Below are 15,501 nucleotides of genomic sequence, written 5' to 3'. Positions count from 1 at the left end.
TTTCTGAAAATACTAGGTTTATTCACACCCCAGTGATAAACAACCTTAATATGATGTCTCTAGTTTTTCTGTAGGTCACCATCACAAAATACAAAAACCTAGAGCATAAACAAGCAGACAGTTATGAACGTTCAATGTGGTCTTGATGGAAATTAACAGATTATATGGAAGTAGTCAAATTCAAAAATGTATGTCATCTCCTAATTAGTATGAGTCACTGCCATTTCTATAATGAAGTAATGAAGGCACAGCTAGTGCAAGCAGACGTAAACCCATTTAAACTACTGGGCTGAAAAATACTTTGGTTGGTTCTTCAGGAAAGGATCTTTTTCTAAACAAATAGTGGTCTCCGTCAACAGTTCTGATATCTTCACAGCTGCAGTCTAATAACTACATGACAACAGACTTCACAAGAACCAAACTATATATAGCAATGAATTAACTATTCATGCTTTAGGGATTTACTGCATTCTACATATTGGCAGAAAAGTACTATTAAAATGCTAGGTACAAGGAACCTACATTTTAAACTGGTTCTGTCAGTTTGTTTTAACAAAATGTTTACTTAATTCTACCAAGATACAAAACATAAGGCTGTAAGTAACTAATAGTTGTGTATAGGCTATTACAGTGCAGTTAGTCCTCAAGGCCACATACACACTGTTTCACTGCTGCTTGCATTCTGCTGGGTTTGGATCCTTCTGTTGGAGAAAAAAAGAACACGTCAGTGTGAAGACTGCAGGAATTTGTAAATTACAGACAATTCCTCAATGCAACTGTCAAATAACACAGACATTAATAACTTACCTTTGGGTCATAATCTGGATCATTTTCTTCATCTGCTTCTTCTTCCCCTTCCTGAAACATGCAAGTGTACTTTGTGTCAGGGTAAAGCAAAGTTTAAAGTATACCGATATTCCAGTATTCATTAGCACCCATGTGCTATATTTTATGTACTGAAACCAGTTAACAGCAAACAGAGAATCTTGCATATTTTTATGTTTCTAACCTATCATGAAACTCACCTCATCATCGGCCTCCTCACCCTCTTCATCATACTGAAAACAGAGCAGGGGGTGGGGTGGGGGAGAGAAGAAGGGTCAGTAATACAACAACATCAAGACCACCTTCCTGCAAATTCAAGCCTTCGGGTTGCAGCTATTTCAAGTATCAAACGTCAATCTTAAATTACACAAAGAAAAGGTACAACAATTGAAGTCCTCTATCATGGGTCACTACACATCTAACTTCAGATGGCAAGGGGACTGTCAGATGGGGCCTCTCTCTAACTAGACAGTTAGAGAACTGAAGACAACTTGGAAGCCAATTTTTAGTTTGAGATGAACTCAGATAGGTTAAGGTAGGTTTTAATATTGATTCTTTTACTCACACACTGTTTGAGGTAAGCCTACTCACCAATTGAAAGTTTTTCAAATTTGTCTCTTCAAGGCCCCCCCCATCCCAATATCCACCCTTTCATGGGAAACAAATGCTCCTGCAAAACTAGGAGATACTTGGCCCAGTCTTAACTTAGGTTGCCAGAGAATCCATTCAATAGCTGTATCTCTTCCTTCACCAGTGATCTGTTATTTCAGCTCTTTACAGTTTTATTCAAAACTGCTTATGCACTTCACTTGCTATTAAGTGATGGATTAAGCCCATCTGAAATTTGCACTGTAACCCTGAAGCCCTTTCAAGTTCTGATCACCGTAGCTGCTGCATAGGAGGGGAAAACATTCTGAACATGGTCCCAAAAATAAGCCCTTGCTGAAAACATGTTGAAACTAAGCACAGCTTCAAATTCATCCTAGTTTATAATTTTGTACAACCCAGCACTGTCATATGTAGTTAATCTTGTATAGCATTCAATTATAAGTACTGAGACTTTTGCACTAAGTTATGGTTTAGTTTAAGTCCTTAGATATAGCTGCACTAGTATTAAAGATAGTTTTGACACAGCTGAAAACAACCATCACTTACATCATCATCATCATCTTCAATGGCTTCTCCTGTGAAATACAATACTGATCGTGGAACTATGCGCTCCCGTAGAAAGTGACCAATTTCAAAATCAGCTGCAAGAATGGCTTCAGCGTCATCATCCTGCACGTATATGAAATCATAGCTCTATGAATTTGTGTTTAGTAAACATGATACCAATTCATCATATAATCTGGTTTAGTGTCAGATTTCCCCAATTAGCCTGTACGTGTGACTGCAAAATTAATTCATTATCTGAAAAAAAACCACCTTTATTAGCCTCCCAATGAGTGCTGAATTCTGAAGCTCAGGAGCTAATTTTGGTCTGAAGACTTTAAACATTGTTAGAATTCATTCAAGTCACATGTCTAGGAATGTTATTGCCTTACATTTAATTATCAAGACCTCTTCTGACTTTCCCCCCACTTTTACTCTCCAGAAATGCTAACTACCTTTTAGCTTTCTTCCTCAAAACATCTTTGCAAACCACTTTAGCCACAGTCATAGCCCATTAGTTATTATTTTGACTATTAGACAAATATTTAAAACACTTATTTACTGCTTTACTACCAACATACAAATGGACAGTTTACTGGTGTTCAATTATACGAACATGATTAGATTGCGTATTTGAAATAGGCACATCTTAATTTTCATTCACTTGTGATCTCAGCAATCCATTTGTGCTCATGCGTGTGGCAGGCAAAATCACATTTACTGCTCAGCAACAACTTTGATTGAAGGCACATTTTCATATAAAAACATACGAAGAATCTAGACCAATCTTCAGGCTGATTTTGACAAAGTTAGAGAATTCAAGACAAAAATGAAGAACATTTTATGCTGCTTGTTTTATCACTGATAAAATGAGCCTCTTGCTACTGCAATTAACATATAGTTATATTTTTCATTAGGAAAATAAAATTAAGGGACTTACCAAGTCTCCACTTTCTGGAACTGTAAGTAAAGATTAAGATGTAGGATTATATATTTTTAAGAAAATTGTATTGGGATTTTACTACAACAACAACAAAAAATCAAGTATCTTCGCTTGTTCTTGCTCTTCTTTTCATTTAATGCTAGCAAGGCTGTGGAGGTCCTGAACCATTTGCTTGAACAATTAAAAATCGGATGTGGGTAAATAAATTAAGGATTGAAACAGAGGTAGTGATAGGAGTACAGTGACCCTGTTCAGATGATACACTAAACCATGGTGGTTAAGCACTTTGAGCTAAATATTATGACTTAGCATCGTGATGTGCATATAAATGTGAGTTCATGTGCACATGCAAATGAGAATGTGTGGTAACAACTTCTAAAGTGATGGTTTATAGTCTGGGGACTTTCTTTGATCCAGCTTTGTTCCTAGATGTGCAGGCTGGTTTGGCTTATGCACTAGCTGCATCATTTCCTTGAAAAAAGCACATCTGGCTGCAGTTATATATGCTTTGGTAACATCCAGGTTGGATTACTACAATGTACTCTTTGTAGAGCTATCCTTAAAGTGTGTTTCAAAGCTTCAGCTAGAGCAAAATGGCTAAGATGCTGGCAAGGATCCATTTCATGGAGCACTTAAGTCTGGTGTTATGTAAATTGCACTAGCTTCTAATTCTTTTCCACTCACAATTTACAGTGGTAATTACCTATAAAGCCCTAAATGATTTGAGGCCAGCTTATTTGAAGGATGGCCTCAAAATGTTATTCCACCATGTTTTGAGGTTGTTTTAACTTTGCACACAGCTGCTACAATTCGTTTATTACAGCTCTGTTATCGTTCAGTTCTTTTGTATTTGACTTTGGGGGCTCTTGTAGTCAATAGACAAGATATAAATATTCTCAATAAATAAAATAAATTTACCTTCAGGAGGACTGAAAAAATTGAAGAAAGAGTCATTGGAAACTGTTTTTGTCACTGTTCTCACTGTTCCACGGCCCTTGTGCTTTTGTTTCTTCTTGATGGTTTTCAAAGTAACGTTCTTCCCCTTTTTCCAGTCTATTTGGCACCTACGGGGCAACAGTATTACTAAAACAAACATCTACTTATACATTCATCTTGGCGAATTATAACATTTGAAGTTTTGATGGAAATACAACAACCCCCAAACAGTAATTCATTCACTTTGACCCTGTTGTTATGTTATGTCCTCTATAGGTAAGTTGCTTAATATTGGGTAGATAATAACATCAGAATTATATAAACACATGATCTGAACATGGCTTGAAAATAGTTTCACTTTCCCTAGAAATTATCACAGGGTACGTAAAATGTAAAGGGAACATTGTAACGTCTTTTATTTGGCTGTCACTTGGATTATAGTCAAAACAGTATAAAGATTTATGAATCTAATTATATTTTAGTAACACGGCTTCTATCAGGATTTATATTGGTAACGTTTGCACCACAAGTGCTAGGAATAGAGCATGTATAGAATTAACGAAGTATATATTTCTTTGGAGGGAAAGAAGGACCTATAGACAAGCTCAATCAAATGTCTCGTAAAAGCTTTATAGCACAGAGCTACTGTACACTTACATTGTGTAAGCAGCACACACCTACTTCAGCAGTGCCCCTACTCCAGTTTAAAGAAACTCACTTTCCAAAATACAGCAGCACACTAAGAAACTGTCAATCAATTACTTTAATATTGTATTAAACTTACCCTGTACAACCCATAATTTCTGGTCCATCAAAGGAAAAAGGATCAGAATCATCAGGTTCTGATCTCATTCTGTATGTTTTTGCCACTACTTCATTTGTGAAATATTCATTAGGTTCAAAGTGGAATTCTAATGTAAAAGTCTTTTAAAAAAAAATAGAAACACAGCATTAGAAATGACTAAGCGATGCTTTAATTTAAACCACAAACCAGATACCTAAGATATACTAAACACATTCTGTGATTTTGTCAATAATGCATTCAACATTGTTTAAGTCAGTGGCCCACAAATTTGGAACTCCAGATCTTGCTGAACTACAACTCCCATCATCCCCATCTCTGACCACTGGCCACTGTATGAACAGAGTGCTGGACTAGATGGACCTTTGGTCTAATCCAGCATAGCACTTCTTATGTTCTTATGAATCTCTTCCCCCCATGCATATGTGGCTGGACTACAACTCCTATTAGTCTCAGCTAGAATGGCCAATGGTGATGTTTATCATCATCTGGAGGTGGACAGGGTTTGTTGTTATATTATAATTTTACACAAAAAAGAAGAAGAGAGGACTGGTGGTTTTCTGCATGACATCAATTTCCCCATTTTTCAGAGAACTTGCACTGGTAGGTTCCCCTTTAACTTCAGTAGAATTCTCACCAGCAAAAGCCACACAGCAATGGCTAACTGAAAATAGAAAGCTTTCTCAAGGAGTTCTTAAGGAAGTGTCACACATTCAAGTTGGGTAGTATCCAATGTTAATCCTACTTAGAGTAAACCCCATGAAATAAATGCACTTGTTAGCCATGACTAACTTAAGATCCATTTATTTCCTTGGGTCTACTCTAAGTACAACTAACACTGAATACTACCCCAGGATTTGAGCAAGTATCTCAGTTAAAGCTAGGGCCCTTGTTGCCTTTGCTTGGTTAATGTTGGTGCCAACTGATGGTCTGCCTAAATGATACAAACACTACTGATCTTGAACACCTCAATACTTTTCAATGGAGCCAGTTCACATATGATAACAAAAACTTACATGTATCTTTTAATCAGCCTTTACTTTTGGCTAATGAGTCATGTAGAAGCTTATACCTACTACAAGTTTAGAATAGATTGCAAAATTTGCAAGTGTCACTGCTGATTACTAAAAACAAAACACTTCCTTCAGTTGTCTCAATATTACTATTCTCACCAAGGTTTTTTAAAAAACTTACCATAGGCTGCCCAGCTTCTGAAAACTTCACTTTAATATCTTTCAAGTGTTTCAGAATAGGTTCATCATGTTCCTGTAAAGTAAAATTGCAATTAATATTAGCCATTGCTTCCTCACATAGTTTATTTAATGCAGTTACAACATAGGGAATGCACACAATCTGGGGTGAGCATTTTAAATTAAATTCATATGTTTCATTCATATAATTAGTTTACCAGGCGGTGACAATAGTCATATATTTAGCGTGTAAGTTTTCCTATAAAACATGAATACAGATTTATGGAGAAATGAAAAACATACTACATGCCTGGGGCTTTACATATCCTGCAATTCCATGCAAAAGTGGCATTGGGTAAGATGTTAACCATTTTAAGAACCAGAGTTCAGTTTACAATTTGTTAATTTAAGCTCTAATGATGGCTCGTAATGTGTGGGCAGTGGCAGGTGAATAAAATTCACTACAGGTGGTGGTGATGGTGGGGGGGGGATACAGTACTTAGTTGATTCTTATACCTTTGCATGATGTACAGACAATGCAAGTTAACCAAAATATCAAAAATATACAAATGCCCATGGTTATAAAATTGAACGTTTTAGTTTAGAGAAGGGATGGCTAAGTGGGTAAGACATTATACAAGTATATAAAATTAATAATTTTGAAAGACTGGATTCAATGTATGAGATAAAGTTAAGATAAAAGAAAGAAATGAATTTGATTACTGTGCTAAATGTAATTAAGGAACGAGAGAAGGTAGTTCACATTTCTGATATAAAGAAAGCTGAAAGTACAGCTTAACCTTAGATAATTTTATTGTATTTCCGTGTGTATTTTATGTTTGTATTTCTGTTTGTATTTTATGTAATGATTTTGTGGTATGTAGGTCTATGATGTTTGAAACAATAAAAATAATTAAATCTGAAACAAACAAACAAACAAAAAGAAAGACTGGATATAAAAGAGGGGCAAAAGATGTCATAATACTGAAGTTCAGGGCCACCCAATGAAATTGATTGACAGCAGAATGAATAAAATGTCCCACTATATCTCACAATATATAGTTAGCTTTTGAAATTCAGTGCCACAAGATGTGGAAATGGTCACTCGGTAAGATGACTTTAAAAAGGAATGAGATATATTCATGAAGAATAGATTACAATACAATTAGTTATGATAGCTAAGGGCCTTATTATGAAATGCTGTGAACAAGGGGTGTACTTCAAATTCATCTGAATCCCAAATCAAATATGAAACTTGGCAGGCTGAGTCACGTTCTCTGCAAAATTAAAAAGCAATTGGCAGTTCCCTTAATAAAAATTGTTTAAAGGCACATCATACAACCCCCTTGCACCTATTTGTATGAAATTTGGCAGATGTAATCACCTCATAAGAGACTAGTATGTCCACAAACCTCATCCAATTCTGACAAACATAAAAAAAATATTATAGCCATTTGATGATTTCTAGTTACGGTCAATAGGAAGCATGAAGATTTACATTTCCAATCAAGATTTGGATCCAAGTTGAAGTGGGCGGCCTCCAAATTGGTCTGAGCCAAACTGTGGTCTGAAACAGATTGCGTGGTTGGTGCACACCCTTACAGTAGACCTATGCAGGTCCACAATATTCCCTGCTTGTGGGCCAGCACACCAAAGGCATTGGTGGACAAATGCTGGAGACAGAATACTGGACTAGATGCACCTTAGTCTGATCGAGCAAAGCTATGTCATGTCCTTATGGTGTAGAATTTTGACTTTTAACACAAAGTAAAGTCCTGCTCATGCCTAACTGGCAAAATTGAAAGTAACTTTATTGGTGGAATATTCTGGAAATCAAAACAGAAATCTTAATAAAGAACAAGCTCCTGAGGTTTTGGAAACTTAGTTTACCAGCATTTCAAATAGCTAATGTGTTCTTTTACCTGAACCATGTCGCTGAGTAAGTCAACATTTTTGAATACAGTCAGCCAAAATTCAGGAATTCCTTTAGGGTCATCTTTTTCTTGATCTTTTTTCTCCTCTTCAAGCTTGGCCTTCTCTTTCATTTCCTCCTTGTTAAAATTAAGAAGTTACTCTTTCTAATATTTGAGAGATGCATACCAATCAAGAGATTAATGAGTTATACTAATAACCACAATGGACAGATAAACTTCAATTACATATTGCATGATCAGCTTCTGTACATTGCTATGTTTAGGCTATGCACCTTATTATTGAGAGCTACTTAGAAAATCTCTAAAGGCAAAGATAGGATATTAGAATATTTAACATCTGACTAAAATGTTTTCTGGTCTTCACATAGCCAAGCAAAGCCTATTTTAACAAAGTTATGAATTGCATGATTTCTCTGCATTTATTATTAGTATGAGTCTACTTTCTACTACTAAAGCATGGGTTTACAAAAGCTACTTAAAAGAGGAACAGTTTTAGGTACTCACTGAAATTTCTTCTTCAACATCTGTTTTCCATTCACATTCTTCTTCAGTAGGTTCATAAACTGCATTGATGATTTCACTCCTCTGGAAGATTAAATCATAGCTCTTTTAGGTTACCATAACTTATTTTGATTCAATACCCATCGCAAGGCAACAAAGCACAAACATTTCACAAATAAAAAATGGCACCCTATAGAAAGTCATCAGACTGTGGACAGCCCATATTTGGTTGTTCTGGAAAACAATCGTGGGTTGGCGTGTCATGCAAATCCAGTCAATGTGAATTATTTATTTATTTATTTATTATTTTATTTATTACATTTTTATACCGCCCAATAGCCGAAGCTCTCTGGGCGGTTCACAAAAATTAAAACCATAATAAAACAACCAACAGGTTAAAAGCACAAATACAAAATACAGTATAAAAAGCACAACCAGGATAAAACCACGCAGCAAAATTGATATAAGATTAAAATACAGAGTTAAAACAGTAAAATTTACATTTAAGTTAAAATTAAGTGTTAAAATACTGAGTGAATAAAAAGGTCTTCAGCTGGCAATGAAAGCAGTACAGTGTAGGCGCCAGGTGGACCTCTCTGGGGAGCTCATTCCACAACCGGGGTGCCACAGCAGAGAAGGCCCTCCTCCTGGTAGCCACCTGCCTCACTTCCTTTGACAGGGGCTCACGGAGAAGGCCCCCTGTAGATGATCTTAAGGTCCGGGCAGGCACATAGGGGAGGAGGCGTTCCTTCAAATAACCTGGCCCCAAACCGTTTAGGGCTTTAAATGTCAATACCAGCACTTTGAATCATGCCCGGACCAGGACTGGCAGCCAATGAAGTTGTAAAAGGACTGGCGTAATGTAATCTCGCCGACCAGTCCCTATTAGTAAACAGGCTTGCCCTGTTTTGTACCAGCTGAAGCTTCCGGACCGTTTTCAAAGGCAGCCCCACGTATAACGCATTGCAGTAATCCAAACGAGAGGTTATCAGAGCATGGATAACTGTAGCTAGGCTATCTCTGTCCAGATAAGGGCGTAGTTGTTATATCAACCTAAGCTGATAAAAGGTGCTCTTTGCCACTGAGTTCACCTGTGCCTCAAGTGACAGTTCTGGATCCAAGAGCACCCCCAAACTACGGACCCAATCCTTTAGGGAAAGTGCAACCCCGTCCAGAACAGGGCAAACATCACCTCGCCGGACAGATGAACCACCCGCTAACAGTACCTCCGTCTTGTCTGGATTGAGTCTCAGTTTGTTAGCCCTCATCCAGTCCATTACCGTGCTCAGGCACTAGTTCAGAACAGTCACTGCCTCACCTGGATTTGATGAAAAGGAAAGGTAGAGCTGGGTATCATCCGCATATTGATGACACCTCAGTCCACATCTCCGGATAACCTCCCCCAGCGGCTTCATGTATATGTTAAACAGAATAGGGGATAAAATAGAGCCCTGTGGAACCCCATGGCTTAGGAGCCATGGCACAGGGCAATAATCCCCCAGCACCACCTTCTGGAATCGGCCATCCAAGTAGGAGCGGAACCACTGCAACGCAGTACCTCCAACTCCCATCTCAGACAACCTATCCAGAAGTATACCATGGTTGATGGTATCGAAGGCCGCTGAGAGGTCCAGGAGAACCAACAGGGTCGCACTCCCCCTGTCTCTCTCCCGACAGAGGTCATCCCACAGGGCAACCAAGGCAGTTTCCGTTCCAAAACCAGGCCTGAAACCTGATTGAAATGGATCTAGATAATCCGTTTCATTCAAGAGTGCCTGGAGTTGTCCTGTCTCCTTGGCCACTCTCACAAAAAAGCTTTTAAATATAAAGTAATAAAACCATATTGCTTACCTTATCAAACAAGGGCTGATAAAGAGCAGCATATTTTCTTTCCAGTTCATGAACTTCTTCATAGAACTTTGCTTCTATCTGTGCACATTTAACTTGAAGATTCTTGAGTGCATTTACACGTCTCTTCACTACTTTAGGCAAGCTGGGGAAGGGGATTTATATTGCACTGTTACACCAACAACAATCATACATCATGTTATCCTTTGAACAGAAAGCTTTCTTTAAATATGTTGGTTGGATTGTGGTGTTTTAATTTTTTGTATCCAAGGTTAGTAAAGAACTAGACTGTGAAGCACTGGGGTGTCTATACAGAAGCATTACAGTAATATCTCATTTCAGCATTGAAGGGGATTTTTTTTAAAGAAACATACACTTCTTCTTCACTCAATTTAGGACTCACAAAGCAAGATTAAGCAGTTTTATGCAAGTAGTATATTAAGTACACTTCATGCAAATCAAAAGTTAGTACTCTATCATGTCATTCACTAACTCAACCGAAAAAGGTGAATTGACACATTAGTGTGCTCTTAGCCCATCTGAATTCAGGATATAGGTTTTAGCCAAATGTTGAAATGTTGGCACAGTCCCAGAATTCTCTGGCTTTTAAAAACCCTGTCTTCTTAAGTAACTTAATACATGCCAAGGTGACAGTGCATTCTGGCAGTGATCAAGCACAGAGATAAAGTTCCATTGCAGTATTCTGAGGTAGTGATTTCAATTTGCAACAAGGAAGAACATTAAAAACAGGAGGAATCCTAGTTATTAAAACACCTTAAATTGAGCCCAGTTTGTGCCCCCTCCCCACCCACAGCACACTACCTAGCAGTACAGTGATTAAGCCACTGCAAATGTGCTCCTTACATGCCAACTGCCTAAAGCTCACTAGTCAGGACTGAAATTTGCTTGTGTATGGGGAAGTGTCACAGCACAACACATATAGCTTCTTAGCTTTTCTAATATTACTGTCTCACCAATAACAGAGCAACTGTTTAGAATCTTCTACAGCCCGAATGCTTAGGACAAGACTTCCCATTTTTCTAATAGATGGGATTTTTTTTTAAAAAAAACAACAACGCAAAGAACTCATGTGTATGCATACATACACATGGATGTGCACACACACGTGACAGTGGAATTAGAAATTCTTGCTCATCGTGGCAGCAAGTATTACAAGTACAAACAGCGACTGGCAGTGCTAGCTGCACACAAGTCTCATACTGGACACTGCCGAGAGGTGCCCCCCTCCCAAGAGGTATGGCAGAGTCAGACACAAAAGCAGATTGCCTGTTTGACAAATAACATGTAGACTGAGCAAGTCAGCTTGGATACCTTGCTAACACTAACCTGGAAGGAATCTTCATAGTAAGTGAGCAAGATTTCATTCCTAAAATTAGTGTGAAGAAGGCATCCAACAATGGGATGTACTTAAGCGGACTATCTACGACTGTGGATACAATAAACAGTCCTAGATATTAGGTTTTTGGTTTTTTAGATAACAGAAGGTAGAATACATTGGCACTGTTCCTACCAAGACATGTGGAAGACCCTGAAACAATCAAAACAGAACAGTTTTGGATAATGAAATATTTTCTTTTAGAATGATGAATAAAATGTTTAATATGTTTATATATAGTTGCCCAGCTTTTAGTCCCCCACAAATGACTTCTAAAAGTGACACAGACCCGTAGCTACAAAACCTTTCAACTGCTGCCATTAAAATAAACCCCTGAAACGAACTCGGTAGTCTGGTTCCTATGGCATTGGTATCAGACTGACACCATCAGTAGAGACAAACAGGATTTCATCCTCCTAATGGGACACTGGCTTTTCTATCCTGAGTTGTGGAGGGCAGACTGATCTGTGAGCACTCTAATTAGAAGAGGTCAGAGACTTAAAAAGAGGGATACGCTGTGTTAGGCTGCTCGTGACTTGAGAACAGCTGCAGGGCAGGGTTTTTTGTTTCATTTTGTGAGCCACAACAGCAGCTGTAGCAGGGACTCTGCTATGAATTTTGTCAGAAGTCATTCTTCGTGACGTTTTGAGAATAATGAATAAGTATGGGGGGATATTTGTGGTAGAACTTTCGGCTTTGAAAATGCTGTTTAAGGCTTAACTAGCTACTACAGAATCACTGAAACAATTTAATAAGCCTTGTTGAATTTGGGTATGAAAGCTTTGGATATGAAATTACTTTATTGGCATAAAAAGGACTGGTCAGGAAAACTGACCCACGTAATTAAAATTATCAGCATTAATGTTAATGTATCAGTATTATTAAAAAATCAATGATTCAAGTCAGGGGAATGGGGGCAAAATTGTTTGTTGAAGCCCAGAGAGGATACCAGTCAAGAAAGTTTGAGAGGCAAGACTTTATACAAATATGCACTGCTAAAATTGTCTATTTTAAATCAACTTTGCTCACTATTATGACACTGCAATTTTATCTGGAATAAATTTGATAGTAGTAGTAGTTGTTATATTATTATTATCATCATCATCATCATCATCATCATCATCATCATCAGTATCCCGCCTTTTGCCCAATACTGGGCCTCAAGGCGGTCTTACAAAGTTTAAAACATACATTTTAAAACCTAGGAAAAGAAATGCAAAAAAAAAAAAAAAAAATTAAAATACACAACAAAATTATAAGTCGTTAACATAGATGGAAGACCAAATTACTCTCAAAGGCCTGCTGGAACAAACAAGTTTTAGCCTGCTTCTGAAAGCCCATCAAGGAGGGAGCCAGTCTAGCTTCCCCAGAAAGAGAGTTCCAACGCACCGGAGCAGCCACCGAGAAGGCCCTCTCCCATGTTCCCACCAAGCGCACATGTGAAGATGGTGGGACTGAAAGAAGGGCTTCTCCAGAGGATCTTAAAGCATGGGCAGGCTCATAAGGGAGAATATGGTCTTTCAGATAACCTGGACCCGAACCATAACAAAGATTAGTCAATACAAAGTGCCAAATAAGGTAACTAATGAAAATATTTAGAATCACTCATTGCTGCTGCCATTTGCATGTGTTATGTTTAATTCTAAAGAGTAACAAAGATATATCAAAACAGTATCTTCATTTTCTGAAAGCAACCTTAACCAAATTTCAATCCAGTCTATGCCATAGAAACCAAAATATAACCTTGCCTCAAAATTAAGTACCTATACATTTGAGTAGAACAATTCAGAATTGCTAATATCAAAAAACGTATTCAAACAAAATCCATACAACAACAATCAATATTTCAGTAATCCTTGCAGGTTATTCATCTCCCAATTTAGCTTTCCCCAACCTGGTGCTCTCTAGATAAGTTGGACTACAATTCCCATCATCCCCAGCAAGGACGGCTGGCTGGGGGATAATGTGAGTTGCCGACCAACACATCTGGAAGGCACGAAGTTTGGGGACACTGTCCTAGTGTATTTGCATGAGAGCTTTCTCTCTCTCTTTCCCAAGCTATTGTAGGATCCTGTCCTAGTCACTTAAGAACTACAAGCCCCTTAAGGAAAGAGAACAAAACAAGCACTCAACATAGTAGTGTATTGCTCTTCTTGGAACCTGTGAGGACAAAGTAACTGAGTAACAGGTAGGTCAGCCAGTTATACCCACCATCTGCTGAGAAGGGACAGCAAGGAAGTTTCATAGCTGAACAAGATTATTGCTTTAGTTCGATAAATGTAGCCTCTCTTAATAAAAGTTCTCATTTCTGTGTATTAGTTCTAAAGCAAGTTAAAGATGGACAAAGGGATGAAACTAGTGAACACATAGAAGTTATAGTAATATTTTTTAAGAGAACTGATAGAGATGGGTTTCCTTTAATTCTCTATGTGGCAATTTAAGAAAAGATTGTTAGTAGATGGCTAGCATATAAACTAACATCTTGAGCAGAAAGAAGTGAGGCTTCCCTTGAAGCCAGTTAGCCAAGGAATACCTTACACATTCTATGCATAAATAGCCTTGCACCAAACCTGACCTTCTACTTCTTATTCTGATCCCTAGGTGATGCGAATAACACTTGCAAAATGTTTTTAAAAATCGAGCAAGCATGCAAATATTAAACGTTCAAACATTACTCCTGTTAATTTAACTTGCTTCACAATGCTTCATCTAACATGCTACAAATGTTTTAGGGTGGTTACTGTACTTGAAGCAATGAAGGACTGGCTTTTTGATAATTTTCTCAAACGGTATAGTATCTCCGTGAAAGCAGCATCATGAATTTCAGTAAGGACTTACTGATCTTGGATCAAGGACCTTGCAGATTAGCAGAGGTTACTTAAATATGCTGCGAGAGAAAAGAAAGCAAGTTCACAAAAGAAAGCAAGTTCACTCCCCCAATTGCTTCCCCTGTAGGATTCCAGATGTGTATTTGCATGAGGGTAAATGTTCGTTTGGCACCCCATGGGGTAGAGGGAAGAACACTTAAGTGGCCATCAGGGAAATGCTTGAACATACATACTCCCAGCCTCTGTGCTCCAAGTTACATTAGGAGTCATCACACATGCTTGCACATAAAAAGGGTTTCCCCCTGCTAAGCATGTGTGGGAAAATGGCTTTCAGTTTATGGGGTTTTAGCATTTTTATAGCATGGCCATTTCCCAAAAAAGCAAGGAACTTGTCCTGCAGTAGTCCTATTCAAACTGGATATGAAGGTTTGTTTTTGTTTTTTAGTTATTCTAATGCTTTTTGTATCTAGCTGAAGGACATAACACTTAAAAATAAAACTTTTCCCACTTGCCACTTAAGAGCAGTATATTCTAGTCTGCATCTACCAGCCCAGACCTGCAGAGTGGCAGAAAGTGTACTGCACCTGTCAAAACCAAGAAACCCTTTGCCAAATTGAGGCTTAGTGTTCTAGAAGTCCTGTTCTGAAACACCCTGCAAAATGTTAGTGATGGAGATTGCTGTTAGCACAATCATGAGGATGGTTACTACTGTGCAAAATCTCAGAACAGGATCTGTATCATGTCTAGCCCTGCTCCCCCTGGGTTGGAAGAAGGTGTTTCAGGTGATCCAATCGGAATCAGACTCTGAAGTAGAGGAGTCGGCGCCAGAAACAAGCCAGCGTGTACCAGTGGGGGAGACAGCTTTCATGGGTTCTTCACCAGCTGGAAGTGAACCCTCTCCAGAGCTTTCCTCAAGGGCAAACAATACACTGTCAGTGGGAAGCCAATATTCTTCCGAGGGGGAGAGCATGGAGAGGTTAGCCAATCCTAGAGTACACCGCAGACGAAAACAGGAGGAGCTAAAGGAAGGTGAAAGAAAGTCAGCCCAGCTGGCGTCCCGTCAGAAGCTGCATCATATCTAGTCTCTCTGAAGTTAACATGTCTTGGGAAAGGGCTTTCCATTCTTCTTGAAAGGACAAATGTCTC

At 38.3% G+C, this 15,501-nt stretch overlaps 1 protein-coding gene across 3 annotated transcripts in view; it reads right to left on the bottom strand.

Annotated features, from left to right (window-relative positions):
* Nucleotides 1-15,501, bottom strand: part of NAP1L1 (nucleosome assembly protein 1 like 1) — a 35,141-nt gene continuing 19,640 nt past the window's right edge. For 2 of the 3 annotated variants that reach the window (XM_063133854.1, XM_063133855.1), the window contains 11 exons: nt 10,135-10,276; nt 8,287-8,367; nt 7,771-7,899; nt 5,853-5,924; nt 4,641-4,780; nt 3,839-3,984; nt 2,918-2,937; nt 1,981-2,103; nt 1,026-1,058; nt 808-858; nt 1-701 (listed from right to left, as the gene is read on the bottom strand). In XM_063133854.1, coding sequence (XP_062989924.1) covers nt 666-701; nt 808-858; nt 1,026-1,058; nt 1,981-2,103; nt 2,918-2,937; nt 3,839-3,984; nt 4,641-4,780; nt 5,853-5,924; nt 7,771-7,899; nt 8,287-8,367; nt 10,135-10,276 — 973 coding nt within the window. In that variant the 3' untranslated portion in view covers nt 1-665. The remainder of the gene's footprint in view (nt 702-807; nt 859-1,025; nt 1,059-1,980; nt 2,104-2,917; nt 2,938-3,838; nt 3,985-4,640; nt 4,781-5,852; nt 5,925-7,770; nt 7,900-8,286; nt 8,368-10,134; nt 10,277-15,501) is intronic. The other variant, XM_063133856.1, reaches the window with a different exon arrangement.

Source organism: Elgaria multicarinata, chromosome 9 (assembly GCF_023053635.1).
Source record: "Elgaria multicarinata webbii isolate HBS135686 ecotype San Diego chromosome 9, rElgMul1.1.pri, whole genome shotgun sequence".
Lineage (NCBI taxonomy): Eukaryota > Metazoa > Chordata > Lepidosauria > Squamata > Anguidae > Elgaria > Elgaria multicarinata.
Note: the sequence above shows the minus strand (reverse complement) of the source record. Positions and strands in the feature narration are given on the sequence as shown.